The 22,394-nt window shown below is 37.3% G+C and overlaps 1 protein-coding gene across 1 annotated transcript in view; it reads right to left on the minus strand.

Annotated features, from left to right (window-relative positions):
* MIPEP (mitochondrial intermediate peptidase) overlaps positions 1-22,394 on the minus strand; it is a 73,000-nt gene that overhangs the window by 6,025 nt on the left and 44,581 nt on the right. The window contains exons 18-20 of the mRNA XM_029960900.1: positions 20,913-21,032; positions 3,786-3,907; positions 2,906-2,979 (exon numbers count right to left, since the gene is read on the minus strand). Coding sequence (XP_029816760.1) covers positions 2,906-2,979; positions 3,786-3,907; positions 20,913-21,032 — 316 coding nt within the window. The remainder of the gene's footprint in view (positions 1-2,905; positions 2,980-3,785; positions 3,908-20,912; positions 21,033-22,394) is intronic.

Raw genomic sequence — 22,394 nt, forward strand, 5'->3', positions numbered from 1 at the left:
CAGTGTACTCCAGGGGTCAATATTGGGTTCAGTCCTGTTTAACATCATTAATGATCTGGATAATAGGGTCCTGCATCTGGGGAGGAACAACCTCAGGCACCAGTACATATACTGGGGGACACCCAGCAAGAAAGTAGTTTTGGAGAAAAGGTCCTGGGGGTCCTGGTGGACACCAAATTTAACATGAGCCAGCAATGGTTCCTTGCCACAAAGAAGGGAAATGGCATCCTGAGTGCATTAGGAAGAGCATGGCCAGCAGGCTGAGGGAGTTGATCCTTCCACTTAGAACTGGTGAGGTCATTACTGTGTCCAGTGCTAGGCTCCTCAGTACAACAGACATGGACACACAGGAGAGAATGCAACAAAGGCCCATTGAGATGACTGAGGGCCTGGAGCATCTGTTCTATGAGGAAAGGCTGAGAAAGCTGAGATTGTTCAGCCTGGAGATGAGAAGGCTCAGAGGTATAAATACCTGAAGGAAGGGTGCAAAGATGATGGGAGCCAGGCTCTTATCAGCAGTGCCCAGTTACAGGACCAGAAGCAAGGGGTATAAACTGAAATACAAGTGTTACCTCTTAACATTTTTTTCCCTGTGAGGATGAGCAAGCAGTGGCAAAGCTGCCCAGAGAGGCTGTGGAGTCTTACTCCTTGGAGATATTCAAAAGCCTTCTGGACATGGTCCTGGACACCCAGCTCTAGAGGATCCTACTTTAGCAGGTGTGTTGGCCCAGCTGACCTCCACAGGTCTCTTCCAATCTAAACTATTCTGTGATTCTGTAATTCTGTGAAAATATCTCGAAAACTTCTGCCATTTTTTGTAAATCAGAGTCTGTGCTCTTATTACCAGTATTACTCACACTAATGCTGACACAGAGGAGTCATTGCTGTCTGGTTCTTCTATTACATGAGAACAAACACACCAGCAGGTGCACTGCTGTTACTAACCTTGATGTGACACACAGTTCTGTTTAGTGGTTTATGGATTTAGAGAAAAAAGACAAAAATCGAACCTTTTATACAGATTTTTTTGGTCACAGCATAAAGATGCCATTATTCTACCATTAATGTCAAGTTCACTGTTCTGCAGTACGCACAACTGTTCCTTAGACAAGCTTGCTCTTTTCTTCAAGCCCCAGGCTGCACAGCCATTGCCTCTTTCTCATTCACCAATGGTCCTGACGAGTTATTGATGAACATTCTGCACTAAATTAATTGAGGACTAGAAGCATGAGGACTATGAATATCGAAATGCCTAAAACATCTAATTACCGCATTACAAGACTTAAACTTGTTTGTGTGCTTTCATGTACCTTGCCAAACTTTATACTTAGATTTCCTTTAAACTTAAAATAAACTTGCAATTTCCTAGACTACGATATCAGTCTTTCAGATTAATTTCAGTAGCAAGTTTTATCCATAATAACTGATGCATACTCTCAACTCCAAACTGATTGCACCATATTCCACTGTGTTCTATCACATGCAAGGGTGAAAGCCAGCCGTACTTCCATAGATCTTCTCTAAGACCATCCAGAGATGAATTTTGTAAACTTCATTCACATAGTATTAGATTCAAGGAAGCACACTGCCAGCAACTTCAACATAGTTTCTAGGACACTCCAGGAAGATTCAAAGCTCAGTAAAATTAAGAATATATCCCAGAAATAGAAGAGACAATAAGCATAACTGGTGTCTAAAAACATCTTTTTCTTTCTCTACGATATGACTTACAATATAAAAATTAGCTACACATGTAAAGATGTACATTCTTGTCTTGCAACTACTTAATCCACAGTTTTGGGCGTCAGTTTTTCAAGGTTACAAACACAGATTCTTCAAGAACCCTAAAGAAAAGTAAGTTTGCAAAGTCATACTGAATGAAAAGTAATCCTGTAGATCAGAAGTATAAATAGAAAAAATCTAAAGAATATATAGTTACTTAATATATGGTGAGTCTAAGGAGAGCAGAGGTCATGGCCTCAAATATAAATAGATGGGTCAAAGAACTGGGATGTTCTAGTTATTAAACTGTGTCAATCTCATGATGAAGTACAGACACATTACTATTGTTTCCTTATCTGCAGAAAAAAAGTCCTACAAGTTCCAGTCTACTAAAATGGAGTGAACAGAGCAAATGAATTCATCCTTAATATTAAGAATTTCAGAGGAAATTGAAAGATGTGCCATTAGATGAAGCACTTAGCAAGTGCTCATGTTAGGAACAGCAACAGGAATGCAAAAATGTTTGGCTTGAATTCTGCAATATTAGACAGGAAAGTCTTTATCCTGATCTTATTGAGAGATCTGAGATAAAGCCAGCATTTTCTCAAACTTGCTTCATTCTCCTGACATTATTTTTTAATATATGAAATATAATATTTTTGCTATTAGTTATTTTCCAGATTAAAAAGGCAAATATGGTAGTGAGAGGAATAATGAACTGTTTCTTTAATACAGTTTTCAGACCTCCATTTCATGAGACTGTATACTCAAAGTACTGATACAACCAAAGATATTCTGATGATGCTAAAATGTGGCCAAAACAAGTTCAATTTTGTCTATACAAAATAACCAGAGATACTATGACTTCCTCATCTGGAAAAGTTACTAATTTATTGTATTCAAAAATGGTGTCATTTTTCTTCCTTCAAGTATGTGATACTCTTATTCCGAATTCTTTAGACAGTCTGGTAATACCAACCTTCCCAACACTTCAACTCAACTATCTGTGTGTTCTACTGACCATGATACAAAGGTGATGACCATTCCACTTAGCTAAATAAATGAATAATTTTTCTTTCACAAACTCAATGAAAATCATAATTAAACCGAAAAGAGTAAGTTGGGAAATGCAATTATTTCTTCCTCAAGCAAGGGAATAAAACAGTTCTAATTTATTTTCTACCTTGAACCATCAGTATGGGCTCTTTTCCACCGCCGTGTGCCAGCATCTCTCTACGATAACGCTCTCCCATTGCCCTGGAGAAACACAGATGTTAGAGCCATCTGCAAATACAACCTGTCCAGCTTTCAGCCAGATTTGCTTCTAGGATCTCTACAGAACTGAGACCAAACGATATTTTCCACCCTGAAACAATGACTGATTCCATGTTGACTCCTCAAATTCAAATTACACTTAAAATCATACTATGAGTAACTGAACTAGACAAATTTTATACATGTGAGTATGTACTGGTGTTTATAAACGTTAATTTGTGAACAACATTTCAGCCTTCCTTGCTCCAAGAGGAAAAGTTGCTCTGTTACAATGAACATTCACCAAAGATATAAGAATGCTTAAAATCTGTGATCTTGCAATTTACTTTTTAATTTCACAAAGCAAAATGAGTAGGACAGCTACACTTAGCTTTGAAGCTGGTAACATGAAACTTGTTTAATACGCACAGTTGCTTTGATTTCAATAGAAAATTACAAGTAATTAGGCATCTATGAAATTCAAGCTCTCTAATTACATCTAAATAGGAATTTCAGTGCCTCCCAATGGACACACCTAGATTTTAAAACATCAGCACAAATCTTTTTGCACCAATGGACATGTCCCAAAGAGTGTGTGTGTGTGTGTGTATACATACATACATACATATATATATATATATATATACATACACACCCATGGTTATTTTGTAATCCTAAAATCAAGAAAAATGCTAAAAATTAATTTCCATCAAAAAAGCCCATCAACCTATGTGGCCCCATTTGTTCCATATTTTCCTGAAGCAACTAACATGACATTTCATTCTACTTAACATTTTCTTTGTTTTTACCTATCAAACGGGTTCTGAGCAAAACACTGTTTCCACACCATAGAGGCAACAGCCCTAGACATGAGGTAGGAGTAATATTTGGCACCGTAGCCCACAAGATGACTGAATCGCAGCTGCCAAGCCTGTAAGAAATAAAAAAAAAAAAAACAAGTTATCTTTTAACTTCTTTAAATTGTTCAGCATTTCTCTCATGTATGATGGAAGAAATCTGATATCATTAATAACAAACAATTAAAGAAAAAAGAAAAAAAGCAACCACCACTTATCCCAGACTGAACAGACCTTTATTACAAGAAGCATTTTTCAGCCTAAATACTGTATATCCAATACACTGATCATCACGATTGAAATTATATATAAACAGGGTCAGAAGGGAAGAAAACCAAGCAGTAAAAAAAAATTATTAATATTTAATAATAGCTATGTTGTTCTATTGGTCTTGAAAAAAAAAACCAGAATTACCTTACTACAAGTAATATCATATGTTATAACTTCCCATCTGGGTAAGTGCTGTGTCACTGGAAAAGTTCAATTTATAAACTTCTGTCACAAACAAAATGGTAATACGGACTTGCATTTAATACTATAAAAATATACAACTTTTTAAATGCCAAAAACCTCAGAGGTAGACAAATTACATCCAGATGCAATACCACTGCTCACAGATTTGTTTGCACATTTTTAAATGCATATATATAAGATTATAATCCACAATTATATGGTTTTTCATGTATTGTTACTTGACTTTATGACACATTCCAGTAATGGCAGATGTAGCCAGACAATGGGACTCACTTCAAAAACAGTTTAGTTACTAGTTGGGCCAGGGAACGTGGCACCAAATGGGTATATCATATCCCATACCATGCACCTGCCGCTGGAAAAGTTGAGCGATGCAACAGATTGCTGAAAACTACTTTGAAGGCATTGGGTGGAGGGACTTTAAAAAATTGGGATCAGCACCTAGCCAAGGCTACTTGGCTAGTCAACACTAGAGGCTCCGGCAATCGAGCCAGCCCTGCCCAAACAGAGCCCCTTCACACTGTGGATGGAGACAAAGTCCAAGTAATTCACTTGAGAGGTATGTTAGGTAAAGCAGTTTGGGTTAACCCTCCCTCGAGCAAAGGCAAACCCATTCATGGGATTGTCTTTGCTCAAGGACCCAGATACACTTGGTGGATAATGAGAGAAGATGGGGAAACCCAGTGTGTGCCTCAAGGAGATTTAACCTTGGGAAAAAACTAATTTGTATTCTGAGTTGTATGTTGCAGGAAAAGTCACCCCACCATTGAGTGCCGCTGTGCCAGACATGTTGGAGCTCCAGTACAAACTGGAGTCCAAGGTAGAGAAGCCGTACACCACTGCTGATATTGCAAATGTGTTCTTCTCCATCCCCTCAGCAGCAGAGTGCAGGCTGCAGTTTGCTTTCACGTGGAGGGGTGTGCAGTACACCTGGAATCCATTGCCCCAGGGGTCGAAACACAGTCCCACCATTTGCCATGGACTGATCCAGTCTACACTAGAGAAGGCTAAGGCTCCAGAACACATGCAATATATTGATGACATTATTGTATGGAGGGGAAAACACAGCCATAACCCACTATAGTAGACTTCTTTTTTAATGCTGCTTGGTGTTGACAATTTGCTTATGTTTTCTTAGCAAAGAAAATCAGAAGTATCAGCCCTACTTTCACAGAAGTAAAAATACCTCTTTTTTTTATTATTTCCCTGACTTTAACAGAATAATTTAAATTGTGACAGACCTTCAAAGGTCATCTGGCCCAGCCCTCACTCAAAGAAAAGGGAACTTTAATGAGATTTCTCAGGGTTCTGTCTAAAGTCTCAGCATCTCCAGGGATGAAGATTTCATTGCCTCTCCAGTGCAATGCGAAAAGGCAAGCAGGTCCAAACTGAAAAGACATTGTTTCCCAACATATTTGGGCATATATTTTGAAATGAGAATGGATGACTATATAAAAGAAGGAAACTTACTCTGCTCTGTCAGCTCTGAGGAAACCAAAGAGGAGACAAGTCCCATATCTTATTTGTCCTCCTATTCAAAGTCAAAGAAGCTCTTAACATTCTTGTGATATGATTGTTGTCAAGATTTTTGTAGATATTATAAAAACCAAAGGTTTAAAGAAGAACTCAAAGATAAACAATAAAGTAGCATAACAGATGTTTTACATTTAAATCCATAGGCTGTGAGATGCTTGTTCTTATCCTACAGTCAGTGGTTGAAATTCTGACGAAGCCAAACAAAAAAATGAAAGGACATTAACCATTTTCCAGAGCTATTTATCTTTACCACAGTGTAGTTAACAAACTCCTGATTTTTGACATCTGAAATAAACTATGCTTCTTTATTCAAGAAAGTTCTGATCATTATCTTATTCTCCATTAGCCAGAAAGATGTATGTGTATGCTAAAAAAGTGACCAACTGAGAGGGTGGAAAAAGAAAGTATTTGGCTTTTAATCATTCTTTTTTCCTTAAAAGAAGAAGTAGCAAAGAGTGCCTTATAATCTAGATTACTGTGAACAGCAGATGAGAAACACGTTGCTAGCTCCCTTTTCTGAGCAATACCTACAAATAAAGTTCTCAAAGTTAGCTGTAATTCAATCATTCAAAAGCTACTTTTAACAAGATGGTTATCTCCACCCTAAGAGGCGTGTCCAAAACAGACCGAATTTGCCATGGGTCAGCAATTGAGCCTGTACTGGTGACCTACACAACTAGTTAAAAATAGGAGTGACAAGGTTAAATGAGATGAAAAAACATCTCCAGTCTTCAACTTTTCTGCGGGTCTTGATGTATGGTGCAAACTCTTGAAAATTATTAACTTTTTCTTTCTTTTCTTTGAGGTAAACACTATATCTCATTGTAATGCAAGTACATAAAAACACTCAGCTTGAATACAGATTCTCCAGTTTGCTCTGAAAGGTATTGTGGTTGCTGTGTTTATACTTTGTACCTACAGTTATTCTAACTAGTCCCTTAATTGTAACCATAATCACTAAACTAAAAGCACATTTTGAAACAGATCAGAGAGCCTACATTTTTAGAAGACTAAGCAGGAAAACATGTCAGTTTATTAAACGAAAGTTTGCAAAGTTATGACTAGAAGTTTCAACTCTCTCAGGAATGTGGAAAACTTTACTGATTAATAAACATACTCAGAAATGTTTCTGGGGTACAAACAAAATAATTTGAGTTTGACAGAGGGAAGACTATTTCTATCTCTCCCATCAGAATGGAATTATTTTGCCACATCATATAAGCTGTAACTAGGACAGTATGTCTTCCTCAACAGCTCAGATTACATAGTTCACATCAAATGTTCTTGCATTTAGTGGTTTGCACCTAAAACAGTTCATCTGCTCTTCCAGGTTGATCAACTATTCCATTCATAGGGTTTCTTGAAACTCTGTATAACAAGTAATTAAGGAGAAAAGAACTTCTCAGCAACCTGTCCAAGACCAAAAGCTTGATTTCAGAATCTGCATCTAAAACAAGCCTCAGTACCCTCTGTTCAATTTGTTTTGACCTTGTCTTTGCTACTAAGCTTTACTAACAAATTTTGCATTGTTTACTTTCAAAAGAGAAAAGGAAAGGATATAGAAAGATCAAGGAAAGACATTGCTCATCTCTCTCCCTGCATTTGGGGAGGCTTTCAAATATGATGAAGTTGAGATTTCAAAAATTCATTTGGAACAGGACAGTATGCAAAAAAGGAAACAAAAATGGAGGATGACTCAATCCACCTTAAGATAGATGACTTCCTTCACTGGAATACTTAAGGAACATACTTTTAGATAGCTCAAGTTATTAAAGATGACAAGCATTCCCAAAGGAATACTGCACCTAAGATTGTTTTCCTATTGCAAACCACAGTGAAGGAAATCTGATAACAAACACTGTGGTTCCCTACTGAAGTCTGAAGCCCACGTTCAATTCATTTTCCTTTAACCACTACAGATTTTCCCCACTCTAGAGCATAAATAACTCTAGCATGTCATCATTACCAGTCCCTACTTTTGTCCCAGTCCTCACACAAAGTTTCTGATCAGGAACTCCCAATCTTCAATATTTCACTATTACCCAGTATCTATCACATTGCTCAAGTATATTTTCCGAAAACACCCATCCTCTACCCAAGTTCACAAGGAGCTACCTGCTCACATTAAAATAATACCCTCTTCCTCTCTTTCTACTTCATACAGATGAAATTACAACCTAGGAAATCAAATGTTAAAAAAACTCAAGAACATATAGGCTACTGCTCCTTTAAAAAGTTCTGTGATGAATAAAAAGAGTGCCCACATCACTGTAAATGTATTGGAAACTAAATGGTTGTCCTTTTAGCATAAAATTCCATTTCTCCATTTTAATAAATTCAGATATAGATGCAAAATGACTTGATTTCTTCTGTTATTTCCAATAAGGAGTGATTTCTCTATTATAAAAAAAAAAAAAAGAAAAATACTTATCAAACTCACTTTTGGACAGGGCAAAGGCTAGACATGTAGAAGTAGGGCACTGTCCTTATTAAATTATTATAATTTTGGTAAGCAGCTAGAAAATTAATGAAGACTCTGAGTAATCTCTTACTTCAAAAAGTTCCATGAACCCATTCCAAGAGTTTATAAAACAATGCATTTTACAGCATAGCCCATGGGTTATGATAATATGCCATCCACAGGTCATGTTCATGCCTGCTTTTTATCCAGCACAACAGACCGAAATAAAGGTGTGCAACTGATCCACTGCAGTTATTAAGGGGGAGTTCTGTCCACCACCATTATCAATCTTTTCTTATAACCATGTCTGAAATATTTCCAAAATTACATGTGCAATGGTTTTCCATCCTATCATGCAGCAAATAAAAACACATTACTGATACTTTTTTATTCTTACACCTTATCAGGATTTTTTTGAAGTCCTTGTAGGATACATTCTTAGAGTAAGATTCAGTTCATTTTATATAATACAAAAATTTAGATGTGATGGTAAAAAGGCAAAATTGAAAGAAAATCCATAGGTAACTTAATATAAACTAAATTAGCTTTTGCTTGAGCACAGTAAACACTGTTCCATGGGGCTCCGCTAATTACATAGGAATCAGTGCTATAAAATTCTACTACATCTTTTGGAAAGAAAAAAAAATCCTACAGAAATTCTTGACTAGTGCTTGGACTTTTCAAAATGCTCTTCCAACAGTTCCTGCTGTGACTTTAGGTACTTCAAAGTATATTTATGTCCATTTTGCTTTGCATCTGAAGACAAAAAACACAAGTGAGAACCTGAAAAGAACCAACACTAAATTAAGGAAAGTACTTTTGTCATTTAAGTCTTCTAATTACAAAATGTGTGCTTCAGTAATTACACCAATGAGCAAGTTGCTGAATTGTTGCCACGAAGAACAATATTTGATGGAGATGATATCTGGTGCCCTCCCCCCTCTTAATTAAATTCTTATTCTGGCAGGAAACCCAATAGAGGAGCAGCCAGCTTATCTCCTTCAGGGGCTACTGGGTGGAGAACCCCTGTGTCTGGCACTAATTTGGTATTATTGCTCCTAATGCTCTTGAATTTAGCTATCAGCACGGTGGAAAACTCCTGAGAGCCATGAGAAGCTCCAGGCTCTGGTTACTTGGAGCCAGAAGAGAATGGCGATTAGCAAGCAAATCAGTACAGGCTATTTCCCTCTGCTGAGGCCAAGGTTTATCAGGGCTAGTGGAAATCCAGGACAACGCCACTCTGGCAGGCAAACAAGCACACTCAAAGTTAGCACAGGCAATGTTTTCTTGGCACTGTGTCAGCCACTCATACAGCAGGAGCTGGAGGTGGAACATAAAGAACTGCAGGTCACAGGTCAAGAGCTGTGAAGCCACTTTTCAGCACAGAAAACTGGTGAATTTGCTGTGGGGTGCAGATCTGAGGGGATGCTCCACATTTAGCTTAGAAAGTTTTCTGTTCTGATGTACTAGCTGTGCAGACATCATTTTAAATTATCAGAGGGAAGAAGTGCTGTTAGCAAATGAAAAAAATGTGTTATCTGACAACCAGGAGATCTGGTTGTACTTTTTGACTCCACTTCCAGTTTTCAAGCTCTTCACACTCATATTCTTTCTAAGACCACTTTTCTCAAATTTAAGGAAGATACTCAAGTGATTTCCAGACATCCCATATAGAAAGTTCCAGTCTCATTCATTCATTACAGTGACTCTAGAATTAGTGTGCTAATCGAATTAAATGCCCTTCTCTGAATAATTCCTATGCTCCCTTTCCCAAAACAACTGAGACTGCAGTGAGACGAGCTGAGAAACCTCCTGGTAAGGTTCCTCTCTTTTTCTTGCCCCCCCACAGCAACAGGAGCAAGCAGCACAGCACTGCCAGCAGAAGGCCAGCTAGCAGAACCCAGGGCTGCCAGGCTCCAAAGACCAAGCTCCACTGCTGGATGCACTTATTTTGGAGAAGCCAAATTTTCACACAGCAGAATTTATTCCACCGCATTTCTGTTTAAACTACTCACTTCATGAAACAAATCAAGGATTTTTCACGTACTTTTTGCAGCTTAAAGAATTCACTCTTTTGTTCCGAAACAAAACACAGAATTTTTTTCCTTATTATATTCATTTGTTAGTTAAGTTTACAGAGTGCTTTGAAAATGTCCTCAACTCATTCTCACTAGAAAAAACAGTTTAATGAGTTCTGGAATGCAGAGTTTGCAAACTGTTTGTGCCAGTAGCTCCCTCAGGGAAAAAGCTAGAGCACTCACTGACTGTAGAAACAACTGTCTCCACAGGTATGCAGCAGCTTGCTTGGTAAACTCACATTCTGTATTTCTGCCCTGAACCCCTTTAAGCTTTATAGAATTACATCATCATCCTTCTGGAGTTTCACAATAATAATAAAATGCAATAAAGAGCCACTTTCTTTCCTGCAGTTTCTAATCTTGTTTAGAATAACAGAAAACTAATTTCAAGAAACCACATCTCGTGCTGCACCTCTGACTTGCTTAATGTCAATATTCTTCAGTTTTCCAGTGTCATGCATTTCTCTCTTAGGAGTGGGAGAGAACACAAAGTAAACCAAACCAGAGACACCGCTGACATTTTAGAAAGCGAGTCAAGCAAGAGATTAAGATTTCAATTTATAACACTTCTGTGTTTTCATTATAAAATGATAAATAAATCTAGAACAGCAGGGAATGTAAATATTTTTGCAGTTGTTTAACTAAGGAAGAGGAAAGGAATTTAACATGCAATTAACCACTTACATGATTTTAGATATGTACCATATGGTCTTCGAATTGCTTAAAGAAAAATATTTAATTCTTATTTATAAACTGTTTGTGAATTTGAGCTGCATATAATAAAATAATTTAAAACTATTTACTCTCTACTCACTTCTCTCCTCCCCACAAAGAGACTAAGGGAAGGGGGTCATGGGAGATAACAAAGAATATCGACATCAAAAATCTGTATGTATGATTTGCATTACTTTGCAATGACTAAAATTTGGATTAAAAGACACAGAGATATGAAAATTGATTCTTTTTTGTGTTTTGACTGATCATATTTGGACAAGTTAAGAGACAACGTTACTTGTCAGTATTTTAACTAGTCTTTAAAGTGAAATACAAGAAACATGCAAACAATTTTCAAACAAATCCTTCACATTGTAACATGCAATTCTACACACATATACATAAACAGGCAACACCCTCCCTTCAATTACCCATTAATAATTTCTATAGGTGACTAAGATTTAAAAATCCATAAGCCTGAGGTAAGTAGAATCAGATCACCACCGTTTGCTTTGGGTACAGACTCACACTGTAGTCCAAAGTTTTTATTCTAATTTTCCAATTAAATCTAATTTTAAGTATTGACCTATTCTTTTAAAACAAAATGCTGCTTAAGATAAGCTCTTACAAAACCCGAGAAATATCTTAAGCAATGTTGTAACTGCAAAATACATTTGCCAGTAAAACTTAATCATGTAAATTATCTGTATCAACACTGGAAGATGAAATCACTACTTTTCTACAGTAACATTTATTTACTATCTTTTGCTAGAGCCATTCCAGACAGGGATATAAGGGATCATGACTCTAATCCTGAATCTGCCACAAGCTGCAATGTAAACTTAAAACTACTTTTTTCCCCCCTCTCAGTCTAACTGCCACCTCCCGTGAAGCGAGAGTGCCAATAGTTCCTCTCTCTTGTTCTTTTCTGTTTTGACTGCAGGCTTTTCATAGGAAGGACAAGCTCCCACTGCACTTAGAGAGCATTTAATTACAGGCTCTCTAGCCTGTCTTTATGGCAATGATCTATTCAGTTATATCACTATCAAATATAGCTCCGGTACTGCAATCCCAGGGGAAAAAAAGGACATATGAACCATGAAAACACAACTATATAAAACTAAACAATCTCTGTTTATATATTGGTATTTGGTATTATTATTACATAAATCTATGTAAGATGTATCTAAATATGTTTAAAATGTTACCTGGAGATGTATGCAACTATTTCCTGCACTGTGCCATGAAATGCTCCACTACACGGTAAATATGGCAAATACTATCGCTAATGTATGTTTGAGTTTCATGGGACTAATGCTTGCAAAAAGAATTTCCTTAAAAGTGCTTCATATCTTATGGTATTTGCAAACACTCTGCTCCTGTAGATAGTTGCCCAGTGAATAGTGTCATGTTACCACTGGAAAACAAATCTTCACAGTATTTGCTATCACCATTTTCTTTATCATAAAATGAACTCAACTCCACAAAGACAGAAACCTAAACAAACATTGAAAGGTGACTTTAAGAGCTTTTGAAATCCCAGCCTCTACTTTAATACTGACCTCAGCAGGGCACCAGTCTTTTTGAAATGGCTTTTAGCTATTAATTATTTATAGAACTATCACTTCCCCAGAGTTCACTGTGCACTCTTTTATTAATCTTTTCCTCAGACCCAGACTCTTCAACTTGATTTCACAGTATACTTTTTAGAAGGTTCATATGAAAACTAATCCAGGGATTTGCACTCTGTGTAAATAACTGTAGTTTCCAACATGGCAACGTAAAATATTACCTTGAAGGGGTTACACAAACTTCAAGAGGTTGAGTAATAACATATGACTTCATCTCTCTTCAAAACACTCAAAAAAGTGGAATATGAGCAACATCAGTACTTCTTCAAGTAACTGAAGACAGATAAAAAGTAGAAAAGCAATCTTCTATGAAGGCTCTCCACCTTTACTCCGAAACAGTCTTCGTGATCTACAACAGTGCCTATAAGAGTGATCCAAGATCTACTGGGTGTCTGTTTCCCTCTTCAACAAACGAGGGGAAAAATTGACAAGAGTTTAAAAGATTGAGTACTAACCATAATAACATTTGCTGTAAATTATACCATTTTCCCCTCCTATTATCTCTCATTAATAAGAAACAAATAGTCACAGTCTCAATTCCAATTATTTTTTTCATAAAGGTTCTCACCACAACATTTTCTCTTCATTAGTCAAAAAAAATCAGTTTCCTTTAGCTTTCCTCATGTTTCCAAAAATATTTTCTTTCCAAAACTGCTTCTCTGTATTTCTTCGATTTTTGCTACATCTTTTTAAGAGGTAGACATGTACTACAGGACACAACACTACCACTGCTAAGTCCCCAAAGACAAATACAAGAATATATTTAAAAACCCCAGATATTTTCTTTTACAGTATCCCATGAATAAAAGCATGCTCTTTTGGCATTTATGGTTGTTTAAATACTTATTACTTAAACTGCTTTCTAATGCAAACTATCCATTGGTAAATGAGTGAAAGGGATCCTGACATAATATCCACTAGCTTTTTCACAACTCTGCGATGAATCCCATCAGGCCCCACGGACTTGTGAACATTCAGTGTACACAAAGAGATAGTCAATGTTCCTGCACTCATGGCCCTCTGACTCCGAGAACCGGGACATCTGAGGTCTATTAGTATTATTAAAGACTGAGGCAAAAAAAATGCATTGAATGCCTCTGCTTTTTCTTCACACCGTTACTCAGATGACTGTCTTCAACAAGTATTGGTCCAATGTTCTCTTTAGACCTCCTCTTGCTACTAACATACTTTAAAAAGCTCTTCTTGTTATCTGAAACAACACTGGCCAGTTCCAACTCTAATTGAGCTTCTCCCCACATAAAGGCTGAGAGAACTGGCATTGTTTGGCCTGGAGAAGAGAAGGTTCCAGGGAGATCTTACAGCAGCCTTCCAGTACCTAGAGGGGCCTAAAGAAGCCGGAGAGGGATTTTTCCCAAGGACATGGAGTGATAGAACCAGGGGGAATGACTTTAAAGAGGGGAGGTTTAGATTGGACATTAGGAAGAAATTCTTTACTGTGAGGATGGTGGGGCACTGGAACAGGTTGCCCAAAGACGTTGTGGATGCCCCATCCCTGGAGGTGCTCAAGGCCAGGTTGGATGGGGCTTTGAGAAACCTAGTCTAGTGGAAGGTGTCCCTGCACATGGTGGGGGGATTGGAACTAGATGATCATTAAGGTCCCTTCCAACCCAAACCATTCTGATTCTATGATAAACAAATCACACCTTTGTACTCTTCCTGCAAAGCCTGACCTTGTTTCCATAGATCGTACTGTTTCTTTTTCCTCCTGAGCTTCACCAGGACTTCTCTGTTCAGCCAAGTTGGTCTTCTGCACTGTTTGGTTGATTTACAACACAGTGATTCAAATTCTTTGGATCATTTAAATTCTACTTTTCAAAATTTCTGCAATATTTATCAACTGAAGGGGCTTATATAAATATTATACAACTGAAGGAGCTTCTATAATATTATAAATGTATTGTCATCTAAATCATTAACAAAACCACAGAACTGCAGTAATTCCCAGACAGATTCCTGGTGACTTCTACTGTCTGAAACTAAGCCTTCACCTGTTTTGCCAGCATGTTTTCTTTGTGTTGACTCAGCCGTAAATTCACAGTTTGCTTGGACAATTATGATTTACAAGTGTCAGAAAGCTTGCTAAGTCTACAGTCATCCTATCAGCCACTTCCTTCCTGTTTCGAAGGTCAAGCAATGTCTTAAGAAGAAAGAGGATTCTTCTCATCTCAGGTGGTTCTTAACAAAAGCGGGGTTATTTTGCTCAGTTGACTGTTCTCATTTGTACCTTTGAGCTCTCATTGTACTTATGAGCTGCTTAATAATTGGCTCTACTACTTCTTGACTGACAAAATCCAAACAATTAGTCTACAGTTCTTCACCTTTCATAAGAGTAGTTATCATGAGAGCACTACCAATTTTTCAGGAGTTTGTGAGTGATAATTTTTCCAGGTCACTGACTACTTTGACAAACTTAAATATTCTGACAACCTGACTACATCTAATCTAGTTATTCTCTCTTTTTCATTTCTTAATCTCAGTTCTTTTTCTACCCATCTCAAATATTATATGTATCACCTATCTAACCAAAATCCACTTATTTTTCAAAAAACACTGAGGCAGAGGTATAGAATATTACTGCTTTTTCTGACATTTATTGTTCTTTTTCCCACTCTGCTCTTGCTTCTTCAGTAATCACAGAACTTTATTACCTGCTCTACTTGCACTTTACAACTCAGCATTTCTAGCCTTTTTTGTTCTGAATTCTTGCATTCTTTAAGTAATTATCTCCAGTCATATAACAATTTCTATTTTTTATTATCTTAATAAAGTTTTAAAGGGCATCAGGATAGTTTGTATCTTTGGTTCAGTCTCTTGGATAACTACATAATGTCTTTTGAATCATACTTAGCTATGTTCCAGTTCCAGAAAATATCTGGCAGCCTTCCTCTTTCTGATGCACTGTTTTTAATCATTATGACTGGTTTTGGTTTCTAAGCTGCTTGAAATTTCCACAGTTTTACTTTTGGCTCATTAGCACTTATCCTGTATTCTGTTTTTCACACTTTTATATGGCTTCTACTTTTCTAATAACCTCCTTTTCTCAGATATTCAAACATATTCAAAGGCTTTTTCTCATGCTCAGTTCTTTTGAGCATCGTATTGATTACCACCAAAAATTTTGTACCCTCATCCACCACCCACTATTTTTTTTTCAAAAGCTTTTTGCCAACAGCACCAATTCTACTTTTAGCTGTTCTTTTTACATTTCCTTTAACCTAGCTTTCTGTTTTGCTTCGGTTCTAAGGTTACATTAGTTTAGCTTAATAAATCTAAAACAAATTTAGGAAGGTTTTAGATAAAGTAAATATGAAATGAAATTACAGTTTAAAATTTAATAGGCAGCCAGTACTTAGCATTCCTTACCAATAATTTTAAGATTTATGTGCACCACTTGAGTAAAGTTTTCAGAATTCAAAACCACTTTTACTGTCAGAGGTTAAGGGTTATCACTTATTTATTTTAAGACAGCTGCCTCATTGCTTGCTCAGTCTATTTACACTTTTTATATATCTTACTGATATTCACATGAAATTTTATGCAGAAACAGAGTTATAACTGCACATCAGTAGTCACTCCAAAAACCTAACAAGAAATCCAAAGACAACAGATGACACAAGGACACAGATGGCAGATTCTATAACAAGATATTTAAAACTGCCAGCCAGCCTTCAGTAGGCTGAGGAATAAGCCTGTTAAAACTATACTTTCCTCTTCACTGCAGCACCACTACCAACAGTGATCATGATCAGCACAAAACTGAACTTCAGAAATCACACTGTCTCTATTTGTGGCCTCCAGCTTATCTAACACAACTAAGCATGAAGTCACGTCACCTTCAAACTCCTAAGTAAAGGCTCCTAAGAAGGAAAAAAGCATACAGCTACTCTTTTGCACTCAGGTGTTCTTCAATAACAATAAAAGAGGCAGCTTTGGCTCATGGTGACCATGTGTGATGCAAAATTTTCTGTTTGCAGGAAAGCTAGTTCTCGCTGTCTATTGACACTAACTCCTCTTCAGCCAGCCAACCACCCAGATGTCTTTACATGTGCCCTGTTAATGAAATCCTTGTATTCTCAGCACCCCTGGCAAGCTATATCTTCCTGTAGTGCCTAACAGCCTCCCTAAGCAAGTATTCCAAGTGTTAGCTTGCATCTCATCCATTGATTCCCTTTGTCAGGAACACGACAGACACAACTACAGCAAGTTAAGACAAGGACCTAGGTGGAGCCTTCCAAGGTCAGGATCTCTGTCTGGGCAGAGTCCCCCCAGCTGCAGGAAGAAGACTACTAACAACTACATTGGTGATACACTATTTTTCATACATTTCTTCCCTCTAGGGCATCTCTTACAATACCTGCCTTGTCTTCTGTTGGCAAACTTGGCTGGCTAACATATTTGGTCTCACAGGTGTTTTGGTTTCTCCAAACACTATCAACCATAGGCCATTAAGAACTTTTCATGCTGTCAAAGAAACCTGTACTCTGGACAAAAGTATATAACCATAATTAAACCCGTAACCTGATGTACATTTTATGACATCAGTAAAGGTGGTTCTTCTGAACTAATATGTATTTTTATATGTGAAAGCAAGAAGGTATATAGCAAATTATTCAGTGTTCCAAAAAATCAAAGGCTCCCTACATACCAACGTGTTGCCTCCTATCAAACGTAATTATAATGATGTGTGTGGGTTAATTCCAATACTGTACTTCATATTCAAGTACGACCACACAAGAAATTCATCTGTTTCTGGAAGAAAAGGCTTCAGCTTCGGAAGATCAAGTAATTTTAAAAAATGCAACACAGACTATTTAGAAGCGATCTAAGAAAGAACCCAGGTTCACAGTGACTCACCCTTCAAAACCATTTTTCTTCACAGTCACAAGTCAAACCAGCATCTCTCACCAAACTTCCACATCAAAAAAGGTTACTACAATGGACAGCTAATTAATATGTAAGTCCATAATAATTTTCTGAACATAAGAATCAATAGTTCAAACTAATTCTCAAAGGTATGATGACTTGGGCAGCTGGTGTTCACTTCATTACTGAGAGTTCTTTCCTATAACTGCAGGAGGCTGCAAACTCCACTATCATTGCAGAGCCTGTTTACCCTATATGTCATTTTTTGTTACGATATTGAACCAAAACCCACAGCAGGAGATAGGAATTATTATGCTTGGCGCAGTACTAACAATGGCATATCACTAAGTTTTGATGACTGTCTCAAAGGAAAGTAGTTTTCAAGTCTGAACTTGGGGGACAGGAGGGGACTAAGCAACAGCTCATGGGGAGAAACTTTGATCAAGTCTCAGGTTGATCAAAGGGTCACCCAATACCCGATTTTTAAAAGCCTCTCTGGTCCTCCTGGAGACAAAGGTAGAAAAGACATGGGGAGACACTCTAAAAGCAGACAGCATTATCAACTACAAGGCAGGCCATAGTAAATGAAAACTGACTTCACAAGAGATGAGAAATAAGCTATGATTTGAAGAAAAGTTTGGAACAAAAGCAGAGTACTGAATTCCCCACAGTACACAAATTTTGACACCAAGTACATCCAGGAAAAAGTGGCTAGAAAAAGTGTGGGCATTATTATTTGGTTTATCTTGCTTTCTTAGAGTCAAAAGGAAGACTGATTGCTTTTTAAAGGTATCGCAAGTACTCAAGAATTCAATCTGTGCAAAATTTCTATTCATTTTCCAAACTCAGTAACACAAATCTCCTCTGGCAGCAAAACTGCCAGACACTACAAAAACAGGCAGATACATTTCCTTGCCCCCTGCCTGGCAATCATAAGCTTCCAGACTCTGTAATAGAGCAATGAAATCCCAGTGGAATTTTGTCATCCAGGAGACAGCAGTAAACCCTGTGTACTTCTGAACAGATAAGCAATGGCCAGACAGAAATTGAGATTTGCATTATTTAGAAAAACAAAGTCTTGTGGAGTGCTGTTTCTCTGTGCCTCTATCTGACTGCCTTTCTGCCTTGCATGTGACACCAGGTTCTCAGACTATCCATATCAACACAGCCAATGTAAATACTACTGCATGCAATGCCAATCCCAATGCCTGTAAAACCTATTTAAATACAGACTTCAACAGGAAGACTTCAACTGTTTTCGCACTATCCCTCCTACTGTTGGCACATAACACACGATATTTGCTGAGGATGATGCTTAGGTTTACCTTAAATAGGTATCATCACACAGGCACATCAGCATTTACTTATCAGGTGAAGTTTATATGTCTCATTTTGAAAGTACTGTAACAAAAAGATGCATGCTAATTGTCCTATTATCTGAGCTTGTGCCCAAGAATGACAGGAATTCATCTGCTGAAGATATATGCTGTGGATCTACTTCAGTAAATGAATCTGCCCAATAAGATTGAAGCCCAAGTGCATTCAGAGGATATTTACTAAGTTTACTTGCCTGTCAAGAGCAGTAAGAGGGAATTAAGGTTCATCAGAAAGAGATAATAATGGATGCTTGCAGCCCTGACAGATAGTGCTACTACAGAAAAATCACATTAATGCAGTTAATATCTTCACTAAGGAAGAACTACTTTTACCCAACATGACTAACTTAACATATACAAGCCTGACATAGCAATTCATAGCTGAATCTAAATGTATAGAGAACAAATAAAAAAAAAATAATCAAAATACTTTGTTTTCTCTGCCAGCTATCTGTGTACCTAGACAAATGGTAGAAAATAAAAACTGGTCTCTCTTGCTGTATTTCAATGTCTACCTCTGAAATCAAATGAAAGGAAGAAATATATTCTCTTTGCTTAAAAACTCCAACTTTCACTTTCAAGGCTTTTATTTTTTTACCTGAACTACAAATTAAACTGCAAGCATATCTTAAGTTTGGAAGAAAGAACAAAAAAGAACAGCAAGACAAATTACAGACATTAATTACTCAACAGAGCACCAATGTTATTCTAATAAAATTTTTCACTATGTTTTACTGAAATTTAAACTGTATTACAGTTCTTGACTGGTTCTTGACACTAATTCTACATTCAATAAATAAACACAAGCTTTCTGAAAATTCAAAAGTTTACAGTACATTTTGCTAGGATAAAGTTCCAGGCCAAAACTTGCTGTCCCACTTCATAATAATCATAGCCTCACTACAAGATGTTACAATCTTTTGAAGGTAACAGCTAAATTAAAATAATTTTAAATGAACAAAAAACATAGGCTAATTTTCAAAGCCAAGAACTGTTCCATTCACCAGACGACTAACACCTGGGGAGGAACGGTGTCAAACAACATTTATAAAAATGCTAAGAAGTCAGACATCCTACTCTGAAGATACTTCGCTTCTGCTTCTGTGGCTCTGCCAGGCCAGCAGTGGCAACACAGTTTCAATGAGGAAATGGATCTCCTAACACCCTTCTCAGAGAATGTAAGGCACATTTTGCAAAGGAGAAAAGTACATTTTCTGAGAAGCAGAAAGAGAAAAGGCATTTGGCTATTCTGAGCAAACTGTCAAAGAGTGACTGGGGGGCCATGCTCCTGGTAGGAATTCAGCTTCAGACAGACCAGGAAATCCTGTGATTATCATCTATGAAAACTGCACCTTTGGCTGCCACATGAAGTACAGAACAAATGCATGACTATTCATGATGAAGATCAAAATTACATACCTCAGCAGAACTCAAGGCTTTTACACTTTCAGATACCATATGAAAGGATAAATGACATGACAAAGGTCACACGAATACAGTGAGAAAAACTCACTTCCAAGTCGGACTTACTCTCATGCTGACACTGACAGCATACAAACACCAACATGCAGCACAGTGTTTTGTTGCCTTTTATAAACAGCCCTTTAAAAAGCTGTAATAAACTCTCTTTCCAGTATATTGTTTCCAGTGCCTTAGTAAGAAAATAAAAGGTAAAGTAGTGAAGTTCACCATGACAAGGTTACACATGTACAAAAACAAGTACATTAATTAAATATTGATTTTTAGCTGAAAATTTCCAATACCATGCTCTCTGAATAAAGTGACTAAAAGAAAGAAAACTCTTTCGATATAACAATACAACAACAAGCATGTGAGTGTGTGGGGCAAGGGTCAGGAACAGGTAGGGGTATTAATATGCTATCAAAAAAAAGGTAGTTCATACAGTTAATTCTGTTTCTACTTACTGTATTGGGTACATACGGCAAACCATAAACCTTCTCCTGTGTCTCCTTTAAAATTTCTGTGGTTGACTTTTTTAGAGGGTGTTTACCATGGTAGATTTGGTCCAAGACAGCATAAAATACCTGAAGAAATATAATACATATTTGTCTTCGGCACATGGCGTTGGCATTTGAAAAACCAAAAAAGATAAATAGAAAAGAGTGTGAGAGATGGACTAGGGAGAAGGAAGAGTTTAAATTCATATGGTTTTGTAAATCTTCTATTTTTAGTATAATGCACAAGGAGAGAAGCAGGTTTTTGGATTACACCAACCACCACCATCATGACTGCATTTTTAAATAAATTAGAACCTGTCCCTAAAGCCGTCCAGCAATTTCCCTTCTCAAAAAGAGTATTTTTAAGGATATTTAATTTTTTTAAAAAAAAACTATTTTTAAGTTATTTATTTTAAAGTTATTTGAGTGGACAGAGCAAAATAAACTATTTCAAGATGTGTGCATGCAGCCATGAGAACACTTCACACCTGCAGGGGCAAGTTACAGCCTGGGCAGCAAACATAAGAATTATACAATAATAGAATCATTGAGGTTGGAAAAGACCTCATGATGATGAAGTCCAACCTTTGGTCTAAAAGCACCATGCCCACTACATGGAGCTGCTGATGCTACAGAGTTTCTGCTAGAGCCTTTGAACAATGTAGTACTAAGGCATATTTTTGCTTTTATTTTAGCTCTCACCATTAGAGCAATAAGCTGCTAGAGTGCAAGTTTAGTCTGAGATCACACTGCACCAGGAGGGTACTTTGCCAGAAGTAAGAGCTGCTTCATAGGCAATTTTCATGTAGAAGCATGTGAGCTACAACAGAACACAGGCGCAAGACTAAATCACTGAGGTGTCTAGAGATTGGGACAGCAGCACGAGAAAAAGACTTTTCAAGTAAAAACAGCAAAGCAGAGTATCTGGCACTTAAACAGCAAACATAAAACAGACATGGACAGAAGACAGTGCTAAGGCTCTGTGTGTGCCATCACTGAAAATAATTGCAGCTTTTTTTCTTTTTTAACATGAAGACTTCCTATTCTGTGGAAGTGCAGGAAAGACAGAAAAAGAAGACACCCACTGCTGTGCAACACCAGATATTTCTAAGAAGTCTGATGGATTTAAGGGAAGAGTTCAGTTCAGGCCATCCTGTGGTAGTCCCACTTCATAGGAAAATTGACAGTAGGGAGCCTCAAAAAGCTTTTGTGCAAGGAATGAAGCAAATAATTAGCTAGAGACTCAGGCCCAGTCACACTCCCAGGGCCACTGCAATGCCATCCCCAGTGACATAAATACACTGTTCCAGGAATTATAACCAGGAAATTTTATGGAGAAGAAGTTGTTTGGATGTTTTATGGGATCTGAGTAACACAAGCCCCTCAACCTCTGAAAAGATTCTTTATTATGAAATTCGGGTACAAACCATTCTGAACTCTTCAATAATT

Source organism: Manacus vitellinus, unplaced genomic scaffold (assembly GCF_001715985.3).
Source record: "Manacus vitellinus isolate BGI_N305 unplaced genomic scaffold, ASM171598v3 scaffold_2_pilon, whole genome shotgun sequence".
In the NCBI taxonomy this organism is placed as follows: domain Eukaryota; kingdom Metazoa; phylum Chordata; class Aves; order Passeriformes; family Pipridae; genus Manacus; species Manacus vitellinus.